This window comes from Herpailurus yagouaroundi, unplaced genomic scaffold, assembly GCF_014898765.1.
Source record: "Herpailurus yagouaroundi ecotype Mexico unplaced genomic scaffold, PumYag 181, whole genome shotgun sequence".
Lineage (NCBI taxonomy): Eukaryota > Metazoa > Chordata > Mammalia > Carnivora > Felidae > Herpailurus > Herpailurus yagouaroundi.
The window spans coordinates 20,858,551-20,877,034 of record NW_024412412.1 but is presented as its reverse complement, the minus strand read 5'-3'; the positions used below and the strand labels follow the sequence as shown (position 1 = coordinate 20,877,034).

Genomic DNA, 18,484 nt, shown 5'->3' with positions numbered 1-18,484 from the left:
GGACGGACGTATTACTGTTAATGTTCTATCCTTGCCGTTTGGCTAAGCAGGTAGTCACATCCTAGGAAACAGTATTCACTGACCATGTTCCTCTTTTGTCCACAAAAGGCAGGTGGATTATCCCAGGCAGAAAACTGACACCAGGAACTCACCACCAGAATGAATATATATATATATATATATATATATATATATATATATATCACTTATTAGGCTGACAGTGAGGTACCAGGGGGATATTAACAAACACTTTCCAAAAAGCTAAGTTAAAAACATAAACATTCTTTGACCCAGATCTTTACTTGTGAGAATCATACACAATTAAAACTACCAGCACATAAAGACAGGTGTCCAAGAATGTGTATTAAAACTTTGTAACAGTAAAAACCTGAAAATCTATGCATATCCCAATAGGGTAATGAGGAGACAAATTATACTATGTTCACACCCTGAACTTCTACACAAACAAAAAGAAAGATATGGATTTTACATATAGAGAGACAGAGAGACATGTACATTGATTTGGAACTGGCCATGACATGTTAAGTGACAAGCATAACCTAAAGAATAATGTTCATACAAATATCTCATTCCTTGTAAAACAAATGATAGATATGTATTCACGTTTATACACTTTTGATTAAGCAGATTAAAATGAATAAACAACTATACCAACCTGGCAGCAGGCAGAACAAAGAGACAGGTGGCAAGTGTCAGGGGACACGATCAATACTATTTGAGATGCCTTTGTGTCCTTGTTACAAACACAGTATATTAGGTTTCTAATTTAAATTACAGACATAACGCATATTAGCAGCGAGAAAGAAAACTGCAGAGGACAAGCCAGTGGTACTTAGAGCCCGGGCTGGCAGACGCCTCACTTCTCCACAACAGTCCTGCCCATGATTGTCCTGTCACATCAGCTGGGGCACATCAGCCCCTCATGACACTGTTTCCAGTTACCGTCACCCTTCTCCTGGGCATGCTATCAGAACAAAGGGTTTGGCCTTCATCAAGAAAAAAATATGTTATTTTGAAGACAACGTGTGTTTATCCCTTAAAAGTTTTATTTTAAGGGGAAACTTTTTTCTAAAATGACTTATAAGCATTATTCTTTTGAAACCCACCGTTACGAAATATCACTGCTTTGTATAATTATTTTCCAAAGCTGTTGGCCAATCCTTTACAACAAGCTTCATCAAATGAAACAATAGGAGACTTGCAAGTATCCTTATGCTACACCAACCTTATATTTATTCTGTTTCTTGAAGAATTCAAGTTAAGCCTATTTACCACATACTGCAGAGATACTCTTTTTAAACAGTGTAATAAATAAAACTCAAAATACTATTATTATTATTATTTTCATATATAATTAGAATTCTGTGTTCACATTTTTAAACAGTGGAATGCCTGTGACCTGGGATAATTTACTGGTAGTCTTTCCAAGCAAAGGAGCCACACAAGATGTCTTCTTGAAAGTCAATGGTACTTCTCATAATGAACAGAAGATGGCAATATTTAATCTATCATCCAAAGTGTAATTTTTCAAGGTTTCCACATATTTCACAGAACCTATCAGGATAACGTGGCAAATGCTGAACCCTCAAAGCAGGAAATACAGTTTTAGAATTAATACAAATTCAAGAAGCTATCCTAGACCTATATTATAAATTTTTTTTAACGTTTATTTATTTTTGAGAAGAGAGAGACAGAGCATGAGCGGGAGAGGAGACAGAAAGAGGGAGACACAGAATCTGAAACTGGCTTCAGGCTCTGAGCTGTCAGCACAGAGCCCAATGCGGGGCTTGAACTCACGGACCGCGAGATCATGACCTGAGCCGAAATCGGGACGCTTAACCGACTGAGCCACCCAGGCCCCCTGGACCTATATTATAAATTTCCAGATAGAGTGTCCCTTGTATAAACAAAACAATATTAGACTAAGTTTAATTTGTCCCCTGTGCCTTTGGCTGAGAACTCCATCTCATGATCTAAGGAAAAGCAATTCATCTCAGCTCCAAAAAATTCTCAAAGAAATAAAACATTAGAGGTAACTCCACTCCACTTTCAATTATGCTTGAGGAACACAACAGGCAAATGACAAGTAGGGCTGAAAAAAAAATACCCTGTTTTCTAACCCAAGATCACTCCACTATTTGATAATCTCTGCATCTTTGGATGCAGAAAAGCTCATTAAACGAAACAAAAAGAACTCCACTCATTTTCCAACAAACTCTTATGAACACCTACTGTGTGCCAGATGATAAACAGAATAGAAAGTTGAGTAAGAAGCCATTCCTACCACCATAAGCTTCTGAGTGTGGAAGGGAAAATCCACAGCACCAAATAATAATGGCCTCTACCAGCCAGGACTGGGCAGAGGCTGTGACAGTGGCAGGAGTTTGAATCAGGAACAGCCCCGTGGAGCCTAGGGGATTGGGGGTCACATTTCATGAAAGCAAAGCCTTGAGACAGACGCTAATCATCTGGAAGGATGGAGACTGAGGGGAGGGCACTGCAGATGAAGAGGTGAGAGACAAAATCAAGGAACAGATCATCACAGAGCCGACCAGTGCCAGTGGAGTAGACGGTTCACAGATGGTGGCAGTAGCCAGAGACGAGGCTAAAAATTAGCCAGAATCCTCTACAAAAAGGCCTGATTCAGAAGGTAAGACTTTACGCATGACAGTGGAGAGCAACTGAGGATTCCGAGAAGATTTATTTGAAAATTTGAAGATTTAGTATTGATGGCAGAGAAGATCCACTGGACTGGGGCAGAGGACACAGGCTCCACGACGAGCTTGCAGGGCAGGTTTGCGGCCATATCCCTCCAACTGGCACAGAACGGGACTCAGTGAAGATTTACTGACCGGCTGACTGGCCAAAGGACTGAATATGAGAACGAAGTGGAGGGGTGAACAGGCCAAGAATGTAAAGAAATAGAATCAGATCTTCCTCGGACCCTAAATCAATCAATCAATCAGACACAGCAAAACCATGAGAACTTAGCCAACGATGATCTTGGTATCAACTCCATGGTCAGCCCAGTCACTCAGAAGACTACAACTATCTTAGCCTCACAAGTCTCAAATTTCAGCAGAGTACATTCCGTACCTGAATAGTGACAGGGCCCAACCTGACATGGTTGGGAAATGGAAACAAGTTATCTTGGCCAGAGGAGGACCGGGCCACATGCAGCGAGTGTCACGTGATGATCCTCTCCCTCCCTCTGGGACTGATGAAATGAAGAACCTTACCTTGGGGCATACACAGGTAAAAACATGAGAAGGCTTTATTTCCTGCAACTGCTGTCTACAACTGTGCCTGTCAAATCTTCCTTTCCTACCCTCAGGATATCTCAGGCAGAATGACTAGCTTTTGGATTACACTCAGAGAGGAAATCACCATCCGGCTCCATTTACAATTCCAATGCCATATATGATGCAAACTCATCTTTCTCTCGTTACAGGCTGTGAGTACTGGTGAGGGGTCCTCTCTCCTTGCTTCTCGTTCCTCTTCTAGGTACTGTTTTGGGAGAGTGGGGAGGTAGTACAGAGGAGGGATAAGAAAAGTGATAACCATCTCTTCATAAAGCTGGCAAGACTGCAGTTCTCTCTCCACTGAGGTCACTGCTTGACTGGCAACACTTATGGGCTTTCCCTGCCCTCTTGGTGCAAGTGTCCAAATGCTGCAACCCCTGAGGCACACACGTGGGCTCTTGAACATATGAGGTACACAAGTCACTGACATGGGAGATCCCTCAGGCTTGAACTTCTTCTAACCCCCTCAAACACCCTGCAGTCACTTGCAGCTGGAAACTTCGGGAGGGAGTCTTTGGAGGGACACTAGCAAGATGGCTCCTGGGCACTTGCTTCCTCTGTGCCCACTAGACCCACAGGGAAACTCCTCTGTCCTTGCACTACCAAAGAGAAGGCGTGAAGACGTTCCACTGCCTCTGAATACTGCTGTCTCTCCAATTCCCTCTCCCCCTGCTCTCCGCCATAGTGCCCATCGGCAAGGATGGTCCACATCCTGCTAAAAAAGGAGATCCTAGATTCTCCTCTTTCAGGCACCTCCGTCTTTACTATGGGTTCTCTCAGCTCCCCCCCGCTCACAGGATTTGCTAAGTAAGAACCACAAAATTACCAATCCCAGAGAAACACAAAAATATCCAACATTCTGTAATGCAACTACAAAATTGCTTACAGAGTGCCATTAGAAGCCATAACCATCAAGCTGTCTTTGGAGAAGGAGCAAGGACAAAAGGCTGAGCATTCGCAGACGCAGGTGGCTGCCTTTCCTCACCCCTTCTCTGTACCGCGCAGCACTTCCTGCCGAGGTGCAGGCATCAGAGCACAGCTCAGAGCCCTTCTGGCTCCTCTGGCCCTGGCCCTGATTTGGGCTGAGCTTGTGGTTGGTTCTTCAGCCCAGGTCTCCATCTTCAGTGGGTGTGTGCTCGGAGGTGGCAACCCTCCTGAGCCTCACGTGCACACAGGGCTCTGACTTCTGTGAACAGCTCCATGGTCAAGTGGAAGGAGCTTGGGCTTTGGCATCGGACAGGCCTGGATTTGAATGTGGGCTCTGCTCTGACCTGTGCAACCTTGGGCAAATTATTTTACCTCTCTAAATCCAAGCCTTAGCCATAAAAAGAAAACACGTCCCAATTTTCAGGACTATTGTAAGAATTAAACGACAAAGTGGTGCCTGGCATCTTTACAAGCCCAGCCAAGACCCAGAATAAAGCAAGGAGAAGTCATGAACAAGGTTGAGATAAAATTAATTACCTCCCATTTTGTAATTCAACTTCTATTGATTGAATCCACGTTATTTCATATCAGCTTAATGCACCAAATCCCAGCAGTAAGATTTGGCCTCATATATTTGGTGGGCGGGGGGGCAGATATTCAAACATACTGAGGACCTCACTGCTCTGCCTCCCAAGTTTTTAATGTCAACAAGCAATTCAGAAGGCTTTCACCTCAAGAGGCAGCATGTGGGGCTAGCCTCACTGAGGACAGGAATGGTTGGGGTTGCCTCCTGTTCCTCTCTCTTTTTAGTTAAACCTGAGAGCTCCATTTCCCCCTGCCCACCACCTAGAGCAAACAGGGACTCCATCTCCTGGCTACCAAGGAAGCCTGACACTCTGGAACAAAAACCAACAGACGTGTTCTTTGGAAGAATGAAAGCTCTAAGCAAACAGTTTAAAACTCATGTGAAGTGTGTGTATGCGTGAGCAAATACAAGAACAGGGCACTTGTATGACACGCCAATTTTCTTTAATGGATCGGCATTGAACTTCTTATCACCAAGAGTAAACACGCTTAGTGCTAAATATACCCTTCAAATCAAATCCCCTGGATTAATTCATTTTAAATCCGGAATATGCCAGGCTCAACAGCTGCCACATTTCCCAGGAGGTTTACATAGCACAGTGCACACTTGGTTCACTGGCCCTGCCATCAGTAGGTGAATCTGTTTGGCTGTATTTAAACCTGGGAAAACGGGACAGGAGAAAGGCGTCCCAACCCAGGAAAGCCCCTGTCCTCTCCTTGTGTATCTCGTCTTCAGCACATTTACCTAAGATGCTGGCATTCTTTAATTCCCCTCTGACCACGAGGCAAGTCCAAACAGCCTTTTCTTACACAAAACGTGCAATAAAGAGGACAGAATGCAGTCAAGGTAAGAAGGGAGGGGCTGTACTGTGATAAGCCCGAGAAAAAAGCACAAATGGAAAGAGAACAGTAAAGTCAGAGGTTTTCTGGTATCTTTCAAGTGAAAATCTTCAAGCAGAGCAGCCTTTTCTTTTTTTTTCCAGTTTGAAGTTCTTAGCAGGGTATTTCGTTTTCATATTACCTAAAAGGAAGGGAATCCTTTACATATAATCTGCTATAATGTGATACAGCTGTAACATGCATTTTATCATTGATCTCCACAAATGATTTGCTGATCTGGCATCTGAAAGGGACTCCATCCCCGTGGCCTGGCCCACAACTATCCCACTACTGCACTTGGGTCAGGAGCACGGGACTGTTCGAAGGTTGAGGGTATGAGTAGGGCACTGATCTTACATTAGGAAACCATCCAATTAAGTGAACCAGGCCATGCATCACAATATTTGATGAACCGAGGCTCAGAGAAGCATTGAAAATTGCCAGGCTCTGAGTGCCTACATAATGGATAACACCCAATTCTCAATTCTCACACGGCCCACGAGTATAGGCTATGTCTATAGTTACCTATCAGTGTATACAATGGATTTGGGCTGTCCATCATTTGGACTGTTTCCTGCTTCCTGTTCTAATGTTTCTTGTGTCCTTGTGTTCCTTTTAAAAATAGCTTCACTGACACAGAATTCACAGACCATACAATCCATCCGCTTGTGTAATATATCCATTGTGTAACTGGCACTACAATCTAATTTTAGAACATTTTAATCACCCCAAAATGAAACCCTCTACCCATGTCCCCCCCACCGTTTCCTCCCATCCTTCTAGCCCAAGGAAACCACCAGCCTACCTTCTGTATCTATGGATCTGTCTATTCTGAAAATTTCATATAAATGGAATCACACAATGTGTGATCCTCTGTGCCTGACTTCTTTCACTTCATGTAACAGTTTCAAGGTTCATCTACATTGTGGTACGCATCAGTACTTCATTCCTTTTTATAGCCAATAATATTGCCTTGAATGGATATACTACATTTTATTAACTCATTCTCAGTTGATGGACATATGGTTGTTTCTACTATATTTATTTATTTACTTATTTTGAGAGAGAGAGCCAGGAAGGGATGAGAGAGAGAGAGAATCCCAAGCAGGCTCTGCACTGTCAGCACAGAGCCTGACTCGGGGCTTGAACTCATGAACTGTGAGATCATGACATGAGACGAAATCAAGAGTTGGACACTCAACCAACAGAGCCATCCAGGTGCCCCAGGTTGTTTCTACTTTTAAGCTATTATTAATCAAGAAATATTCACAGATAAGTTTTTGGTAGACATGTGTTTTCATTTCTCTCAAGTTAGGAGTAGAACTGTTGACTCATATGGTAGCTATGTTTAACATTTAAGGTCCTTATGGTCTTTTAACCTTTTCATGATGACAACAATCTTCAAACTATCATTTATGAGGTAAAAAAGTTCTGAAAATCCTCCTCTTTCCCCACAGGAAAAACCACTGTTAATGGCTTGGCATACATACCCTCAAATTTGTCAATGTATAGAATAATATATAATGTTTACAATTATTATTACATAAATGGGATGACATCATACATATTTGTGTATCTCACTCTTGTCGCATACTAGATCTTGAACACCTTTCCACACCCATGTGGAGCATGGGCCACATGTACTACTCTCTCCTCAGGCATAGGCACATGTACATTTTCATTACTGGCAAGAAGTTATAATGACAAATATGTTGATTAAGGCCATTTTGTTTGGTCATCTCATTTTGTCCTATATGTTCCATGTAGTTGTAGGTGATTTTGTTTCCATATATTCACTGGCACATCCCATTGAGGACTCCTTTTGTTGACTGGTTTACAAAGAAATGGGTCTAGGCCATGAAATTAGAAATTAAATTGGACCTAATGCTAACAGGCATAAAAAAAAAAAAAAAAAAGGAAACTTGTGTGGTATCGAGATACCCTGCAAGATGGACTTGGCTTATCCCTCGACCACTAGATTTCTTATTGACCATCTGATTAAATTATAAAATTGGTATATGAATACATGCATAATTAAATAATATTTACAAATAAGAGACATGTAGAAAGTTTTTTACCTCCCCAAATCCACCCTTCTCTATGGAATTTTAACAGGTTGCCACATATCCTTCCAGATCTCTTTCTATTTTCATAAACCTGTAATTTTTTTTACATGAACACAAGAGCATGCATATTATTTTGTGACTTTTTCATTCACTTGACAGTATATACTGTAAATCTTTCCAAGTCACAGATACAGATTGCTGCAAGGTGAATCTGAAATAGTACAGCTGAACACCTCACAAAAATTGAACTGTGGTAGAGCCACAGTAATTCATTGTCAGAGAAAAAAAGGTCATTTTAGAAACAAGTGAAAAAAATAATTTGGTAGGGGTGCCTGGGTGGCTCAGTTAAGCATCCAACTTCGGCTCAGGTCATGATCTCCCATTTTGGTTCAGGAGTTCAAGCCCCACATCAGGCTTTCTGCTGTCAGTGTGGAGCCCACTTGGGATCCTCTGTGCCCCTCTCTCTCTGCCCCTCCCTCTCTCTCAAAAAAAATAATAATAATAAACATTGGGGCGCCTGGGTGGCTCAGTCAGTTGAGCGTCTGACTTCAGCTCAGGTCATGATCTCACGGCTTGTGGGTTCAAGCCCCGCATCAGGCTCTGTGCTGACAGCACGGAGCCTGGAGCCTGCTTTGGATTCTGTGTCTCCCTCTCTCCCTACCCCTCCCGTGCCTGTGCGCGCTCTCTCTCTCTCAAAATAAATTTTTAAAAATTAAAAAAAAAAAATTAAAAAAAATTTTTTAATAATAATTTGGTGTATTTAGGAGAGCAAGCTCCAAAATTAAACCACACTCATGTGTTGTGTATACTGTATACCCAGTACACTCCTAGCAGCGGGGGAACTATCAAAAGTACCTGACGTGATGAGGAAACTCACAGGCAGAAAAACACTCACCCAGGAAGAAACACAGGGCCGAGCGGGGTGGCCAAAGAGGAACAGCCCCTTTGCAGATGAAGCGCCCTGAGTGGGGGACGGCCGTCCGTTTCCTTGGCTCTGCCTCGTCTCCAGTTTCAGGCTTCAGAGCTGCAAAGACATGCATCGGGACGGAACAGCGACACTTACTTTGGGCCGAGTGTCCACAACGTAAATGAAGTCACTTCCTGGATTGGCTTTCCTGATGGCCTGAAGCATCTGCTCGTCCTCCAGGCAGCGGGCACTGAAGCCGGACAGAGGCTGGCTGCTCCGACAGATGGAGGCCTGAGGGGAGAGGCCGCGGCCACAGCATCAGAAAGCGTGCCACTGTTCCCACGGACAGCTGCAGACTATGTCCCCAACCATGAGCCCGGGCTCACTTACACCCCACACCAGCTTGTAGAAGTGTCTGAATGCCTTCCAAAAGTCCAGCTTGGTTTCTTTTTAATGCAGGCCAAAGAAACCACAACAAGGGCAAACAGTGCAAAGTTTCTCGGTGTAAGAAATTAGGAGTATGCATGGATGTTGAGATAGGACCTAACTGATGAAATGTAAAGCCATCTAAGTAGCCTACTTTCACCGAGGGTGCCTGGGTGGGTCAGTCAGGTAAGCGTCCAACTTTGGCTCAGGTCATGAGCTCACGGTTCGTGGGTTTGAGCCTCGTGTCGGGCTCTGTGCTGACAGCTCGGAGCCTGGAGCCTGCTTCAGATTCTGTGTCTCCCTCTCTCTGCCCCTCCCCTGCTCACATTCTCTCTGTCTCTCAAAAATGAATGAACGTTAAAAAAAATTAAAAATAAATATATAGCTTATTTTCCTTTCCACAGGTATTATTTTATTTTCTTGAAGGTAGAAATACAAAATAAATAACTATTCTCCTAAAATTTACAGGATACTTGCTAATAGCAGGACTAGTTAAAAACACGTTATTTTGTAATGCTTTCCAAATTTTTTATCAGCTCATTTAGAAACAGATACCAAAACCCAACTCTAATGCTAAATGGGAACGTTTTCACTATGAGGAAAGCCCAGGCAGCTGGTAGCTCGGGCACCTAAGGTCAGCAGGCATACACCCCGATGGCCCCGGTGTGAGAGAAGCGGGGGGCTTCTCTGGAATCGGCCTGCGTTCTATTCTGCAATTTCCCAATTCTGTGATTCTGACAGAGTAAACCGTATCACCAGACAACACAGACAACAGCGCAAAACTTTCCCTGCATTATTAGGTGAGCACGGATACAACCTCGCAGCTATAAAACTTATGCTTCTGTGGCAAAGTATTTTTTGCAGACTTAGATGTTAACATTTAAAATAAAGGAATGACTCTCCAAGAACCTACACTGAGGCTGCGAGCCCACTGGGGAAGAGGATGGAGGGCATGGTGGTCAGGGAGGAAGAGAACCCTCTAGCTCCGGGCGGGCAGGCTAAGCAGGGGAAACTCACCAAAGAGAGTCATGGCAGAGTCCACTCGGGGCACCTGCACGTCAAGTCTCTACTCCTGAAGGGACAACCCAGCTCTGAGTCCAAGCACAGCCTACGTGTCCCTAACGTTCAACCCAGGAACACTCAGTGAGGGTTTGGGTTTCCCAGGAAGACCAGGAAGCTTTGGTGGTCCTCACTGGAGAAGGCGGGAATGTTTCTCACTACCTACACCATCAACACCACCTACACCATCAACACCACCTACACCATCTACACTATCTACACCATCAACACCACCTACACCACCTACACCATCAACACCATCTATACCACCTACACCATCTACACCACCTATACCATCTATACTATCTACACCACCTACACCATTACAGCTGAGGACCTGCTGGCAAGACCGAGAACCACACCACAGCCAGACACATGACCGGACCACTGCCAGAGAGTTCCAGTTGCAGTCTGTGACAGCAAGGGGCAATCACCGAGGTGGGTGAAGAACTCTGAGCCCAGCAGCCAGGTTCAGAATTCAGGAGCGAAGGGCATGGGACAGTGGCAAGCAAAGCAAAGGGGTGGCAGAGCTTCTCCAGAGTTGCACAACTCTTGAGCTGTTGGTAGAAGTGCACCTGCAACTGGAGGAGAGAGGGATGGAGGGCCTGAACGCGGATGGAGATGGCCGGCAAGGGCTTGGTCCGGGAGAGAGGTGAAGCAGGGCAGGGACCGAAGGCGGGCTGGGTGACAGAAGACAAGCAACATCTGATAGATAGATAAGGGCCACCGAGGGCTTTCTTGGGGCTTTGCCCGGGGCTTCTTTCTGTTTCTTCTGCTCTTCGGGGGGTCGGGGCCTGCCCTGCTGCCCTGAGGGAATTCTGGTGGGTAAGAGAACAATTCGACCTAGAGCTTCATCTGGGTTAAAGAAGTACTAGTGAAGGCAGCTACCACCAGGCAATTTCTTCGACCACCAGGAGAGTTAGAGGAGAAGGAGACACCTTCAGCGGGTGAGAGTGCACAGACCACACCTATGCTCACTGAGCAAGTGGGACTTCCAATGTGAAATGAAACCAGGGAATGACAATGACCTGCAGGCTGACAGCCGCTAGTTTTAAGTGAAGGGTTAAGTCAGAGCAGAGTTACACCATGAAATGTGGCCAATAAGTTAAACCAGATATATTAAACCCACTAAGCCAACTCTACTTTAATATTTCATAGTTATATTTTCTTTTTTTTTTTTTTAATTTTTTTTTAACGTTTATTTATTTTTGAGACAGAGAGAGACAGAGCATGAACAGGGGAGGGGCAGAGAGAGAGGGAGACACAGAATCGGAAGGAGGCTCCAGGCTCTGAGCCATCAGCCCAGAGCCTGACGCGGGGCTCGAACTCACGGACCGTGAGATCGTGACCTGAGCCGAAGTCAGACGCTTAACCGACTGAGCCACCCAGGCGCCCCTCATAGTTATATTTTCTTAATAACCCATAGACATGCTCCACACAGAGTTCTTCCCTGCGTCAGAGGGAACATACAGCCACCAATTTTGTGTGGCACGGTAAGTAGTCTTACAGTGCTTCTGTTCGCCCTGTCCACCCCCAGACAGTCACACTGGTGACAGACTATTACCATTCGCTGGTGGCCTTTCTTACTGATGTCACCCATCTGAGAGCAGAGGTAAAGCTCTTCCATGGTAAACTGTCATGAGCCCCTCATTTACAATGCTACTAATAATTAAAATATCCAACATTTTCTGAACGTGTGCTATATGGCAGCACTATCACAAAGCCTTTGTCATATTTTTATCTTCTCAACTACCATATGCAATAACATCTATGACTTGCTCCATTTTATAAATGAGGCAACCAAGGCACAGAGAAGGGAAGTAACTTACTCGCTGTCAATAATTAGGGCTAACTATAGCTAATAATTAGGGAAGCCAGACACTGCATCCAGGCATAATATTTTCTGATCTGGGATTCTTAGCCAAAATAATATAGCATGACAAAATCATAAGTCAGGAAGCATGATAGAGAATTAAGATGCAGCATTCAGGAAGGTCTGGCTTTTAATCCATGGTTTGCTCCCACTCACTATCTGATCTTGGGTAACTGACCTATTGTCTTTGAACCTGGGTTTTCTCATCTATAATATGAGGAAAATAATAGCAAAACTATAGAGTGTGATGAAGTATATAACATTCTTAGAACTGTGCCTAAAACATAGTGAGTTTCAAGAACTATTAGTTATAAAAGGAGGAAAGAAGGTCTGTATTTTTCTTACGGGAAATCACCTCTTTGGGAATCTTGCAGAGTTTCCCAAAGATTTGTGCTGTGAATTTAGGAGACCACCTTAGTCACAATTTAAAGCACAACTGCTTTCTTAAAAATAATTAAAACAGAGGCGCCTGGGTGGCTCAGTCGGTTAAGCATCCGACTTTGGCTCAGGTCATGATCTCACGGTCCAGGAGTTCAAGCCCCGCGTCAGGCTCTGTGCTGACAGCTCAGAGCCTGGAGCCTGTTTCAGATTCTGTGTCTCCCTCTCTCTCTGCCGCTCCCCTGTTCATGCTCTCTGTCTCAAAAATAAATAAATGTTAAAAAATTTAAAAAAAATTAAAACATTTAATAAGAAAGAACAAAGGATACAGCAATTCTAAGGGCTGGTAAATAACAAACAGGCACAGGCTTCTGAACATAGTGACATTTATAATTTATACATCTGTAATTGTTATGTACAAAGCTGTCAACAGTTTGATATCCAAAGGGAGTCTGGATGGCTTTATATAACCCATAGGCAGTTCAAGGCCTAAAATTATTATTTTGCGCTGCCTGTGACATCTGGTAAAATTGGGAGGGCCAGCTCCCCTTTACATCTGCTCCTATGGACAAAGCTCCCTGGCTGGACAATTCTCCCTACGGACCAGATGTAGCTCCTGCTCAAGACTGAGCTGAGGGTTTCAGGCACCTGCCAGCCCATGGAATTAACCAAGCCAATCACATCCTCGCAGGAACCTGAGGTCACCTCACCCTCTTGGTACTACAAAGCCCGCCTCCCACAATCCCTGCTGGTTCCCTCTATTCCTGAGTGCAGCCCTGCATGGCCTGTATGGCAGCCATGTCCTCCCCTCCTGGGGTGAGTGTGCACAACAAATACACTGCTGACAACTTCATTCGTCCAGTGTCGGGTGTCATGGGCTCAGCCTTCTCTGGAGCCCTAGGGCAGGAGTCCTAATCTCATCAACAAGTGAATAGGATATGATTTTAACACCATATATGATAAAAACTGATCCAAAAGGAATTATGTACCCTCAGCAGAGGCATTTCTATCAAAGGATTCTCCACAGGACTTCTAGTTCATGCAATGACGTGCACTCCAAGCTTCTCTTAACCTAACTATTGGGTCCCACACCCCACATTAGCCAAGCCACCTCTCCATCAGAAGTGTCTCTTTGGTAACAAAAAGATATGTGGGAAATAGTAGTTTAACTAAAGAATACGATATTCTTATTCACAAGCATAAGTTTTATTGGGATAGGAATACGTATTCTTTTTATTTTTTTAAATGTTTATTCATTTTTGAGAGACAGAGAAAGAGAGCAAGCAGGGTAGGGGCAGAGAAAGAGGGAGACAAAAAATCCAAAGCAGGCTCCAGGCTCTGAGCTGTCAGCAGAGAGCCCAACACAGGGCTCGAACCCATGAACCGTGAGATCATGACCTGAGCCGAAGTCAGCACTTAACCAACTAAGCCACTCAGGCACCCCAGGAATACATATTCTTAAGTCTATAAAGTCTGAAACCACAAAAGGGAAGAAAGAAAGATCAGCACATTTACACCATTTACACGATTTCTGTTTACTTTGCATGGAAGACTGCCTGGTTTAGGTATGAGTTTTCCTAAGCAACAACAGCACGAACTGCTGCTTTGTTATCTCAAACATCTTCCATTTAACCACAGAAATCCACCCGGATCATATTTCCCTTTATAAAAATCCCTGGTTGCATCAGAAGGATTTACACAGTTAACTTTGATATTAAAACCCAAATGTTATAAAAAACAAAATGGATCATAATGCTACCTGCAGCAGAGAGTTAATTCATGGGGGTGGGAGAGTGGGTATGCATGTGCGGGCACGCTAAGTATTTCCCTGCAGTAACCAGCTCATCAACAACGCTTAGAAACACATCTCTGTGGGTGCCTGGGTGGCTCGGTCAGCTGAAGATTGGACTACGGCTCAGGTCATGATGTCGCGGCTCATGGGTTCAAGCCCCACATCGGGCTTTACGCTGACAGCACAGAGCCTGCTTAGGATTTTGTCTCCATCTCTGCCCCTCCTCCACGCTTGTGCACTCTCTGTCTCTCTCTCTCTCTCTCTCAAAAGTAAACAAAAAACTTATATAAAAAAAAAGAAACGCATCTCTGTTCCTTACTTTGTAAGAAGAGCTAAAACATGAAGCATTGTCTTCCTTGAAGTTCTAAATACAAGAAATCAATTATTTTAAACTATAACTGATGGCTGTTATGATTCATTTTCAAGCCTGGAGATCAAAGAATGAATGGCACACAAGAGCAGCAATGGAACAATGAGAATCTGAGGTCAGCAGGTGAAGAGGCTGGTCTCTGAGCTCTAATTGCTAAAACTTCTAACCCATTCTGAGACAGCACACACTTGCCCTTTGCAATACTCACAGTGACCAAAAAAAAAAAAAAAAAAAAAATCCTTTTCTCAAGAATATCAAAACAGAAGGAAAGGCAGTAGGATGGATACTATGCTCACTTTAAATTTTTTAAATGTTTTTATTTATTTTTGAGAGAGACAGAGTGAGCAGGGGAGGGGCAGACAGAATCTGAAGCAGGCGCCAGGGTCTGAGCTGTCAGCACAGAGCCCAACACAGGACTCGAACTCATGAACCATGAGATCATGACCTGAGCCGAAGTCAGACGCTCAACCCATTGAGCCACCCAGGCGCCCCTAGGCTCACTTTTTAAATACCCAGCCCAGGGGCACCTGGGTGGCTCATTCGGTTAGGCGGCTGACTTTGGCTCAGGTCATGATCTCGCGGTCCGTGAGTTCAAGCCCCGCATCGGGCTCTGTGCTGACAGCTCAGAGCCCGGAGCCTGTTTCAGATTCTGTGTCTCCCTCTCTCTCTCTGACCCTCCCCCATTCATGCTCTGTCTCTCTCTGTCTCAAAAATAAATAAACGTTAAAAAAAATTTTTTTAAAAAAAAATCATAAATACCCAGCCCACCCTTACCTCTAAACAACAATAAAAGAATAAAAGATCCTCCCTCTCTTACTTCTTTATGAATGGATGCTCCAAAAAGTGCCAATGCTACTGGTATCCTAATTTCAAATACGATGTCATGAAATTCCCTATTCATTCCATCATGGTTTTTTTTAAAGAAATCCCTATCTTTATTTGACTTTCAGTACCTGTTCCAGTTCTGTGTAGGCTTAAATATAGTTGGAGTCAAGTAATACAGAACATTAATACTATCCTTGCCTTTTTTAGATCCCATTTCAGAGCAGTGAGTTTAACGAAAAATAAGACCATTTATATCCTTCCAATTAATGGAAATTACACTGCTAAATGAATATTTTCCTCCAAAGCAGGCGACACAGAAGGCTGTATGCTTAGCCTGAAGAAGATGGCATTGTTCACGGTTATTTTTGGAAACCTCCTTCTAGAATCAGACACAGCCCCTACCTGACCCCCCTGCCCATCGGTACATGCATGTGCATACACACTCACAGACATCTGTTACAATTATTTATGGCTATTAATTTGGCTTTCAATCGACAACTATAACATCTAGCTTGAAAACCAAACTTTTCACCTGGCTAAAGTCAAGTAATTCCTGAAATGTGTGGCAAGGGCCATTGTGGACTCCTGTTTTTGTTTTCCTGTCCTTCATAGAAATGGAACAAATTTTAGTTGTTTCCACGGTTACCCTTAAGACTGCATTTTCTCGCCTGCCCTGTGCAGTTCATCACTTCTGTGAGCAGAAGTCTCATGGCAGTTTCTGGAGGCTTCCTCGGAAAGCTGTGAGGGCTCATTAGCTCTTCTCCACCTGCTGCTGTGTGGAAGTGATGGCTGCTACTAAGTCATCTACTACGTCCCTCAATTTGCGCCAAAGACTCGGAAAGGCAGAGCAGAAGGGTGCAAGGAGCTTGGGTCCCTGAGGGCTGAGTAGTGGAGAACAGGATTCCAGGCCTGGGCTGCCCACCTCTGGAGTGTTATGTGAGAGAAAAAAAAGTTCTATCTTGTTTAATGCAGCGTTTACTTAGAGTCTCTGTTAGCTGCAGACAAATCGAATCCTAGCTTTTATAAACAATATTTTAAAAATAAAACCCATTCTCAAAAAGAAGGTGCCATGGATTCCAGGAGCTTTTCTAAAACAGGTGTTTCGAAGGATCTCCAGCACTGTTGGAATAAGCACAGAGCTGTCCGAGGTGACCACTTAGAAAAGGACAGGTTGGGGCACCTGGGTGGCTCAGTTGGTTGAGCATCCGACTTCAGCTCAGGTCATGATCTTGTGGTCTGAGTTCAAGCCCCACATCAGGCTCTGTGCTGACAGCTCAGAGCCTGGAGCCTGCTTCAGATTCTGTGTCTCCCTCTCTCGCTGCCCCTCCCCTGCTCATGCTCTGTCTCTCTCTGTCTCAAAAATAAATAAAAACATTAACAAAAAAAATTTTTTAATTAAAAAAAAATGATAGGAACTCACTTGAATGATTACATTTAACTGTTTTCTGACGGTATCCCCATTACTTTATTATCAAATAAACATGAAAGGTCGACTTCTACATAAGGTAAGAGTTCAAGCATAGTTGTGTTGTGTCATGCCACATACAGCAATATCCACATCCCTTTAAGAACCCAAACACACACGCACACAGCAGAACACTGTTAGAGAGTGCCTGTTTATGATAAAACAAGAAAAGCAAAGCATAAAACAAAAGCATGCCTTGAGACTTACGTGGTTATCTCTATAGTAGTAAGAAAGGGCAGGAAATCGCCGTCTGCTCCGGAATTTGGAACTCCCCACGATGATGTGTGCTGTGGCCGATTTGGGAACATACAGTTCAGTAGGGTAAGAATCACAAACCTGTCACGGAAAACACAAGGGGAATTTTTAGGCAATCCAGTAATGCTTTGTGAACTGCCACAAGAAATTCCATTCAGCATACTTATGCATTGCGCATATACGTTTTCTGTTAAGCTGTTACCAACAGCTACTTCGGAGAAATGAAGAGCTGGTGATTCCATGAAATCCTCACAAAAAGAAGCAAACACTCTTTAGCAACCTGTCCTTGTGCACTGCCCATTCTGTCTACGGGCACTGTGAACAGCAAGACAGGGACAGGTGGGCATTTCTCACCTCAAGAAGGGACAAATTATAATTCGGCATCCTGGGAACTGAAAACAATTTCGCTGCCTGTTTTGAGTGAAAGATAGCCTGACAGTGGGAGGCAAGCACCAGGGGTGAGCCCCTGGGGCCATTTCTCTGTCCCCAGCACACAACATGTGCACTCCTGCCTCCAAGAAAGCAGTCCAGCCAGTGCCCTCCCTAGAAACTTCTTCCGTTGGGTTTTCCCAAATCTCCTCCATTCTCGAGGGACAACCCAACTCCACCTCCTTCAAGAAATTTCCTCCCTGCACTTCCAGCTCAGGTAACTCTCTAGATCTGACTTGGTACCACACAAGTTAACAGCTTTATTTCTGTTTCTTACATGTTGATTTTACAGATGGTAAGAAATGATTTTATTCTTTCTGCCCATCACTAGGGGTGATTCCCACAGTGTAAACTCTGGAGCCTTGGAATGATCTCGTGATTCAGTCAGAATCAGCATTTCAGAACATAGCTGCAATTTGCCAATTTAATGACCTTCAGGAATGTCAAACTACACCGACCTCTGAAACTGATGACACACAGAAATAATACCCGACAGGTCGATGTAAGGATCAACTCAGGTAACACCCACGACAAAGCACTTTATAAACGACTAGGTCTAACAAAAATGTTAGAGGTAGCAACAGTAATCGCTGACGTGTGGCTCAGTATGTATTTCGCTTTGACATCAGCCAGTCGATCTTTTTTCAATGTGAAGATCGCCTAGATGGCATTTCCCTGGATTTTGCCAAAGTGGCTGCTATTTTCCAGAAGTCAAGCACCTTCTTCTTGGCCATTTCAAGAGTCCTCAAGGAGCAGTAACAACAGGGAAATGCATTAGCTGCCTGTCCTTGGTCTACCTCCAGCCCACACTCACTCCTCTACAAAGATGGAACTGAAGGCAACAGAAACCCACCCCAAGCAAGAGCCAAGCCTCCTCTCCCCAGCTCATGAAAATCGTCCTGTGATGGTACCTCCCCACCCCGAC

At 44.0% G+C, this 18,484-nt stretch overlaps 1 protein-coding gene across 2 annotated transcripts in view; it reads right to left on the bottom strand.

Annotated features, from left to right (window-relative positions):
• MTMR7 (myotubularin related protein 7) overlaps positions 1-18,484 on the bottom strand; it is a 125,811-nt gene that overhangs the window by 29,243 nt on the left and 78,084 nt on the right. For both annotated transcript variants that reach the window (XM_040490073.1, XM_040490074.1), the window contains 2 exons: positions 17,083-17,211; positions 8,844-8,978 (listed from right to left, as the gene is read on the bottom strand). In XM_040490073.1, coding sequence (XP_040346007.1) covers positions 8,844-8,978; positions 17,083-17,211 — 264 coding nt within the window. The remainder of the gene's footprint in view (positions 1-8,843; positions 8,979-17,082; positions 17,212-18,484) is intronic.